This window comes from Hakea prostrata, chromosome 9, assembly GCF_041222555.1.
Source record: "Hakea prostrata isolate BN-2017 chromosome 9, UWA_Hpros_2, whole genome shotgun sequence".
Classification (NCBI taxonomy): Eukaryota; Viridiplantae; Streptophyta; class Magnoliopsida; order Proteales; family Proteaceae; genus Hakea; species Hakea prostrata.
The window spans coordinates 14,578,429-14,587,784 of NC_142608.1; the positions used below are offsets into that span (position 1 = coordinate 14,578,429).

The 9,356-nt window shown below is 39.3% G+C and overlaps 1 protein-coding gene across 1 annotated transcript; it reads left to right on the plus strand.

The window, feature by feature from the left end:
- The first annotated feature begins 1,113 nt into the window (after positions 1–1,113).
- LOC149004792 (protein C-terminal S-isoprenylcysteine carboxyl O-methyltransferase) lies at positions 1,114–3,502 on the plus strand. The gene is made up of 2 exons (XM_089135718.1): positions 1,114–1,183; positions 1,618–3,502. The coding sequence occupies exons 1-2, from the start codon at positions 1,114–1,116 to the stop codon at positions 2,994–2,996; spliced, it is 1,449 nt and encodes a 482-aa protein (XP_088991844.1). The 3' UTR covers positions 2,997–3,502.
- Positions 3,503–9,356: the final 5,854 nt, after the last annotated feature.

Here is a 9,356-nt window from a genome sequence, read left to right on the forward strand (position 1 = left end):
CATATTAGGTGGTCTTACTTCTGAACTCTAACCAATGAATTAATGGACATCCAATGGTTTCTTTTTTATGTGATGAGATGATGTGAAGGAAAGGTTAATAGAATGGTTAGAAATCTGATTTCTCAGTGGAGAGATCGTGGGTCCTACACTTTTGTACTGGGAAAAAAATGATGTGAAGGAAGGACGGTCCTCATCTCAGTGGGTCCACATCAATCCAACTCCGCAACATCAAAGCTTTTGGGCCCCGGTGTTCATCACTGAAAAGCAAAGCCCATGGGCTCACTTGGGCCAGAAGCCCAAATGAACTAAATCCCAGATCAGATACTGTTTTCTAAAAAGAACCAAATCTAAGATAGGTTACCCGGATCCGATATCCAGCCGTTCTCATCTCTCTCTTCTCTCTTGCGGACAACCCCAAGTCCCCAAACCAGAGCTGCTAAAGTATCTCACACTGGTGTCTCCCAGGCGGGCAGCATTCTCAGGTCCAGTCCAGCGTTGGTTCTTTATGCTCGAACCGACATTGAGGAACTTCCTGTAGGTATGTCTTTTCCCGTTCTCTTCTTATTGAATTTGTGATTATTGTTGTCAAATTGCTTCCTCGCTTGGTTTGTCACCGAGTTCTGATGACGATGTGGATTTTGGCCGGAATCTGGTTAGTCTCCCATGTTATCTATCTGACGGTTTTATGGGGTGGCTGCAATTTTCCTCCTCATCTCAATCTGGGTTTATTGGGAGTTTGGGATTTTGTTAAGCTTTACGGGTTCTTGCTAGTCCTTCTCGTCAGTTGCAGGCGTTGATGGTATTAATGAAATCTTGGATAATGTCCTTTGGGGAAACAAAACTTCAAAGTTCTTTTAACTCTTTGAATCCTAACCACTTTAAGATAGTTTAATAAGATGACTAATTGATTACCTTAATTTATCCATAAGAAAAAGTAATGCTCTGCAGGAAACCTGTTTTTTTCTTTTTTTATGGGGAAAAAAATTTAACAAGGTCTTTGAATACTTGTAAACCGTATCAGTTGGGCAATGAACAATTTCCTCTGAGATTTGGTTCAACCCCAAGAAAAAGTCTTTAACATTCTGGTTCTGCTGAATTTTTGTTTATATGTCAATGTGTCAGTTTCAGAGGTTGAATGGCTTGATATACATCCAATCTTACTGGCATATATGTTTTGGGAGACGTTTGTTTATTTGGTAAGATTTTTGGATTGATGTGGTTAAGTCCTTGGAAATTTAATCTTGGTTATGTGATTTACTATTATGTTAAGGACATGGCTAGATTATATTGGTATTACTTTCTGATTTCAGATTGGTTATATCATTTATTGTTTTTGTGATTCATAAAATACATTACATTGCCTATTACTTTAACCAATTTATGCCATTTTATTTTTGTTTCCTTTGGAAATTGTATTGTTAAATTTAAATGATTAAATGATTAAACACATATTATCCTTTTGCATGCTTTTTCTGCTCGACATATTTAACCATAGTTTTGACTCTCCATTCAAGTGTTGATATGTTTAAAATACTTCTGCACTAAACACCAACATTATTGCTGTTCTCGTCTTAACTAATTATGGTTCTATCTGTCACATCACAGGGGCATAATAAGTGGACTCATGGATCAAAACTCAAACACATGCCTGCAAATTGGACTCAAGGGCTGACATATATGAACTTTTCTCTAGTTGGATTATCTTATGCTGGTTCCTGTTTGGATCTTTCACTCAAGTCTGCCATGCAGACCCCCTCAGTTGCCTCCACTCGTCTAGCAGTCCTTTTGGATTCTCCCTAACCAATCACTGCAGAGTCCCTTTGAGACACAAAATTGAGCACCTGCAAGCCAATCTACATATTCACCGATTTTCAAAGTCCCAAACCCTTAAGTCTTTTGTAAACCCCTTTAGATACACTTTTCCTAACACCACAGACCATAAAATAAAGGATCCATTTGTCAAAACTTCTAGAAGCTCTTTCCTTGTATCACCATTACCAACAATACTGACAAGGAATGAAAACCACTCAGGTAGATGTTCATATTCCAACACCTCCAGCTCTGGGTTCAAGAACTCAATAACAGAAATCTTTGGAAATCTTTCTCTGGCTTCATTGAAAAACAGACTTTTGAATCTCACCCCTCTTGAAGTCTGCAAATGGTCTGCAATTTTGTCCTTCTCCATAGCCACAGCAAAATGGACTGTATATCTCCTACTGAATCCCTTCTTTTGGATGTACTTCAGTTGGACGTGGCTGTTCTGGCCATGGTTTGTGGCCATTACTTTGGCAATCTATGGTCTTTATTGCCTTCAAAAGCACATTAAAGGAGATGCCAGTATCTTTGAACAGCTTGTGATAGTGACCTCAACAATCACCTGGCTTACTCTAGTCCCACCTGCTCATTTTAATGGGTTCCTTGAGGGATGGCCTTTTGTTTTTTTCTTTGTCTACCATTATTTTTTCTTCTTCAATGTCAGTGTCAGGAAACGCCTATACGGGGATTACTATGCTCGTCAACATGACCCCAAATGGGATGTGGTTCTTCCCAATTGGAATCGTCTTCTCTTTGGTACTGGAGTCATGGCTGGACACTGGCTTGCTGCAGCAGAAGGGCCAGAATTACACCTTATTCCAGGTGGATGGAGCAATTTAGGATTGTGGGTTTTGATTATGATGGTACTATTTATGCAATATCATTCCACGTTGTATCTTGCCAACTATTCAGAGAAAGTGGTGGTGCCAACAGCTGTTGTGCAGTTTGGACCATATAGGTGGGTTAGGCATCCAATATATGCGTCAACAATGCTCCTGTTCGCATCTTATTTTGCTGCACTCAGGGCGCCATTGAGTTTGCTTTTTGTTCTTGTGGTCTGTTTGGTGTACTACAATCAGAAGGCTGAAATGGAGGAGGCTCTGATGGTTGATACATTTGGGGAGAGATACAGGGAGTATACAAGGAAGGTTAAGTACAAATTCATCCCTCTAGTATACTAATGATATTTTGTGGTTCTGGGTACATCGTTGTAATTGGGTAATAGAAAAGAATCCTTGCACTCATTTTCTGATAAACTCAGGGAGTTTTGGCTGCACAAATTTATGTAAACTTGAACGGGTTGGATATTCCCATGTGCAATTTCCACCCAGATGTTTTTATGTCATTGTTTTGGTTAGTCTTTTGATCTGGTGTTAGATTTCTTTGGTTTATGATTCACTTCTGTTATGTTGCAGACTGATTTGTTAAGAATCGACTAAACTGGTTATCTGTCTTGGTACTTTGTTAGGGCAGCTTTGAAGTTTTTTCTCTGCTATATGGAGTTCTGGTCTTTCTTTCACCACCCCCTATTCAATCCTCTCACTGGTTGAATGAATTTGAATTTTGAAGTAAATTCTTGGGAGAAATAACTATGATGGACAGATTACATGTCTGCAGTAAGACTCTGAAAAATAAGTTCCTCTTCTCCCAAGTAATAACAAGTTCCCGCTAGGAGTACAGAGTAAGCATTATATTAAAAAAATAAATAATAAATAAAAAAACTAATTTATGAAGTTGTACAGCGATAGAAGAGAGACAAATGTCACCCATGAACCAGCCAAAGATCCCTCTAATCCCAAAAATAGAACTCATCATATTAAAAGGTGGGAAAAATAAAGAAAAAATTGAAGTAACTAGTGAACCTATGTGCTTCAAGAAAATTAGAGTTTAAAAGAATTCAAACTGCATGTGGAACTCCAAGAGAAAAATTAGACAAAAAAAAAAAAAAACTACAGATTCAATTTGGAAATTGGAATTTAATAGTCGAGGATTGAACAACAGAGTAGGATATGTTAGATATGAAATAAAGTTAAAATCTTCAGAAAAAAACAATAGAAAAAAGGAAATTTTAGATGTACCTCCGTCGAGGTAATGTGCAATTCAACTTTCACCTATCGAGTTTCACTATTTTACATGTGCCTCAATTGCTTTCCAAACTAATTGATTACTAAATCCACTCTGCTAGCTGTTAACTGAAAATGTCATAATTGGCTAATTATTTATGAAAATGCCCTTCATGCTAAAATAAACCTATTTTGTTAAAATATTAGATTTTTTTAAATTGAACATAAAAGAGGAATCAGATGGAGAATATTCTCACATCATCTTCCCTAATTTGCACCCCCCCCCGGGGTCTTTTCCAAGCCTTAGTCTTAATTTTTCTCAGCTCCAGGATCAAAACCCAAGATGGGTTATCAATTCCAGTCGTTCCTATTCCCACTCCTCTCATCAGCTTGTTCTGTTTGTACAACAAGGGAGAGCAGACGAAGAGCAGTCTTACAATGGAAGAAGCTTGGGAGGAATGCTTGAATGCTTGGGAGCAGCTGCAAACTGTTTCAAGGGAGGGAGTGTGTCTGATGTACCTCAAATACAAGGGAGACCCAGTAGGTGTGACCTGCTAACACACGAGTCCGGATCAGCAACCCCGATGCTTCCTGACCACAAATATCAGTGGGGTCCACGGTGAAAAATACTTTTTGGAAAAAAAAACTTTTCCCAGTGGGACCCACTGGTTTGTGGTAGGCCTGGGCCGCCCCCCGACGGGAGAGATCCGATTCCAACACACTTCCCCTTGACTTAATAGTTCCGTCAGTACAATTTGATTCCTAGTGATATTTTCTTTGTTGGAGCATAAATACATTAGAGGTGTCCGGCAACTCGCAAGAAAAACCTCACTTGCTGCACGTTGCTTATGTGGTTTAATGAACCCACTGCATTTTGCTAATGTGATTTCCAACCACTTCCATTATCCTAATCTTGATTTGGAAAAAATGAAGTCAATTTTTTGCATCTCATTTTGGGTTATTTTGGGCATCATGATAACTGATCTTCAGAAGCTTGAAATCACAATGAGCTTCTGAATCTTCTGAAAGTTATGTGGAGGAATAGACAAATTGAAAGAACCATAGAGAGGAACTGGGAAATGTGTATATTTGGTTTCCTAGGATCAACTTCCTGGCTCACCATGACTTTCAAATAGGCATGAGATATCCAGTAGGTTATTTATTTGTTATTAATTCTTTAACTGATTGTTTTGGAAACAAAAGGAAAGGGAAAAGATGAAAGGGGAACCATTGTTCAAATCTCTGTTAGAGAAAGAAGGCAGGAGCCAGTGCTGGGGCTTCAGCTGCTGCAACTCTCTATGTTTCCTCGTGAAGGGCTGCAGAGAGGAATTGCAGAAAGGGAGTCTGTCTGTGCATGAGTTTTAGGATTATGCCCTAGATTGGGTTCACTCCAGGATCCTCTCCCAGGGTACCAGCTGTCTAATAGGAGATTTCTTGGAGGAATTAGGATTTCAAATAACTAAAGAGTACCCAAGATGGGTTCAGCCAGGCTTAGAGACAATGAATTGTATGCTGAGAATCTTTTAACCTTGTTGTAATATCAGTTTCAGACCTTGGGAATAAGGCTAGGCATAATTTTAAGGGTTAGAAGCTGAATAGGAGGGCCTTGGGTTTTGGCTACTGCTGTACTTGAATTTAAGATCTGGGATTCCAGGCTAGGGCTTTAAAGAATGCTGTTTTAGGGTTGGGCTTAGGAGGGGGCTGTTGTTAGGCTTTTGTAATTTGTGGTTAAGTCTGATAAGTTTATGTCAGTCCTAGATGGTTTAGGATGTGTTTGAAGAGTCCTAAAGGGTTTGGGCTTCTTGGCTTGGGCTAGCGTTTAGGTCAAGAATCCTAAAAGAGTGGGCTGTTGGAGTTGAGGTTTGGGAGTTATAGGTATTCTAGGGCTTGGAAAACTTCTGCAATTGGGATTTTAGGGTTTCCTAAGCTGCCACAGACTGGAGGAGGAGGTAGAAAGGAGAAGCGGGATGGACTGTACTGAGGGTTTAGGGTTAGGGGAGGGTAGGGATGAACTAAAGTTGATGGGGGAAGGGTCCTAGGGGTGCTGCAGGGCTTAGAAGGGGGCTGGGGATGTTGGCGATGAAGGGGAGGGGGTGCGGGAGGGTTTGCTGTGAGCTAGGGAAGAGGGAGGGGCTGGAATGCGAAGGGGAGAGAGTGCAAGTTTTGTGGAGGTACCCTCATGGGATGCATTGGAGACAGTAATTTATGACAAGTTTCAGTTGATTTTCTGGAGAATTTCCTGCCAGAAATAATGATATTTCTGTGTTACCTCAATTCTGATCTTGATGTCAAGTTCTTCTGTACTTGGCTCTCTCAAAGACTTCAATTATTCTGGAGGGACTGTAGGAACTAGCAGTCGAAAATCAAGGATCAATCTGGACAAAGTTTAACAGGGTAGTGGTAGTAGAGGTGGTGGTCATGGTCATGGTTGATTTACTACACCAATAGAGGGTGATGCACCAAAGTGAGTGGGGGGTGTGTTGGAAGTATAGAAGAAGATGAAAAAAAGAGGAGGAAAAATTAATGGTGGGCATATTGGTCATAAAAGAGTCTTAAAATAGTCCTAGCACCTTTGTTTGACAAAAGCGTCTAATGGAGTGGGCTTGGTAATCTATTAGTTTGGAAAGCATGGGAGGTGCGTGTAAATAGTGGAAGTTTATGGGTGAAAGAGGGATTACACCTTACCTCAGGGTAGGTACCTGTTAAATTCCCTATTAGTGATAGCCCTTTCGGGAAATAGGAATATTATGACAGAAAATCAACTACTTATACTAGAGTGAGCAGAACCTTACCAAACTCATCCAGTCTGATATGGATCTGTTTCTCAAGGCTATAACTCCCGTTTGAAACCAGAAACCAAGAGATTGATATCATTACTAGAACCGTAAAATATGAAACTGAGTGGTCACAAGGGAGAAGTGATATGAGAAAGATGGATGAGAACTTTCTAAAAACCAGGTGTTGACTTATGTGGAAGGAATGAATTGATGGAACTGAATACATAGAACAATATAGACATGGGGGAAATAGAGGAAAGAAGAAAGGCTGTTGATGCTGTAACACTTGATTGGTTGGACCAGCATGTTCTAGTTTGGAAACCCTGATCCGGACGAAACTGGTTTGATGTGGGTTTTTTGGGGGTAATTTAGATTTTGTTTGTCTGATGTAACCTCAATTAAATGAGGGTCAGTACTTCCTAGATACTCAATGAATCAACCCAAAACCCAAATCCAGGTATTTGAACTAGGCTGTAGAGGAGTATTTTGGGTGTTTTTAATAATTGCATTTTAGATAAGACTTTTAAGTGATTGGTATATAAGTCCTACAGAGGATATGTTGTCAAAAATGGCTAAATCTAATGTCTGGTTTGAGAGTCTTTAATATGGTAGGAGTTTGAATCCTAGCAGGACTTCTATGATTAGTGGATCTAGAGGACTTGAATGGAGTTGTAACTTGAGGGAGTTTATACATACATGTACAAGTGAAGTAGTACACAATCTTTCCAGATAGATTAGGAATCAAAACAGAAAGAAATCTCCTAATCTAATAAGTAGAAGCCAAGGAAATATAAGTATGATTTGGGCAGGATAAAAATTAGATCTTAGCCAATCTGGGGTGGGCCCCACATAGGGTGGTTTCCCCTGAAGTGATAAGTCACGCATATCTTAACAGTGTCTAATTTCAAGAACCACTAACAATATGATTTTAGAACAGCTAAAATTGAATTTCCAAAACTCGGACTTCGGCCGTAGGACCCTCTAGTTAAGTTTCAATACATGCCTGGTAAGCCTCCCAGGTTGGGCAGTTCATTATAATGATGAAGGCCATAATCAAAACCTTACTGTAACCAGGCCAAAATTTTGTACCCAGCCTGCATTATGATAAGATTTGAGTGAGTGATCTCTATTGTCAGATCTGAATTTTCCCCTTCTCAATTTTAAGCCCTCAACTTAATTGATCTGTATCAGTTTAAGTGCTAAAGCGATTATCTTTTGTTTCCTGAGTTATCTCATCCAACATCATCTGTCTGCCTTGTTCACTATGTTGTAGCCAACTGAATTCATCAATCCCAGACCCAATTATTGCAGTTCTAATTACTCATGAACTTCTGCAGAGTAATCCTTCCTTATTTTATTCATTATATTATGTTTTATTTGTGAGAATGAGGATCCACAGGCAGGGAAAGTGGATAAGAACTTGGTTGGACACCCAGCAAGGAATGGAGGTTTACCAGTTTCACTACTTGGTTCTCTTTATCTGCCCCTTGTCAAGACTCATTCTCAGAAAGAATGAACATTTTCACTGGATCCTGATAGTAGTAGCACTAATTGACAGAGGAATGCTATTTTACTGCTCTGTGATTCACAAAATTATCTCTGTGCACTGTGTTTGGGAACTGCATATTGCCCAGACTCGCTCTGTTGTAGGCATGTGAGCATGCACTCTTGTAGTACAAGCAGATCCTCATTCTTGGCCACTTTACTGGTGCGGAATGGCTCTTGTTTTCGCCTATCCTATTATCATTTAAGTAAATATTTTATATGTGATAAAACATCCCCTATTTAAGTCCAATAAAAATAATTAAAAGATAAAATTCCCAAAGGATAAAAGATAAAGTTTGACAGCAATGTAGCTCATTCAATAAAAATCAGATTTAAGCAATACTGGATTTGTTACAAACTTGGGCTTTTTTTTTTTTTTTTTTTTTTTGCTCTAATTAATACAAAAAACTCATGTAGAAGTTTAGAAATATTTCTCTTAATCGTGAGCACTATAAAACTTACATAAGATCATATTGTCCTAGAAATGTATGAATCAAATAGAAGATTAGAGCAGTATTGAGAATGATCAACTTTTGTTATGAATCAAATAGGAGACTAGAGCAGTATTGAGAATGATCCAAGTCCAAAAGGAGTATAACTGTATTAAGTGATTTGTTTTAATTGTTCCAAGCTTCCAGTGTCTTGCTTGCTCAGTTTTCTGTCTTTTTTCTTTTATGTTGATTTTGATAACTTGATGTGGTTATATGGCTGATTGTCGATTTTTTTGATGATATAAGGTGTATAGTGTTACACACTAAATAATTCTAGAAAAGAGGAGAAACAAAAATTAAAAAAATTGACAGTTGGAACACTTTTGTCAGCCGAGTGCTTGGGCATCACTGCCTTGGATCTTTTGCCCCCCTGGCGCACCCCCCCACCCCCCCCCCCCCCCCCCCCCCTGGGGGGGGGGGGGCCCCCTGCTTTGTCGCGCGGCCCCCCGCTGGGTCCCCTTGGATCACCCTGGTGCATTGACAACTATGATTTCTCTCTCTTTGTTCAAATCTTTTGTGGGAGAAACATAAATTATCTAGATCTGATGTTTAATCACTCTACCATATTCATTTATGCTTCTGCTTATGGAAAGATTAATTTTGGTATCCTCTCATTCTGTTATTTTCACTGAATGAAATGCTTTGGAGTTCTGGGTGAGCCCTCT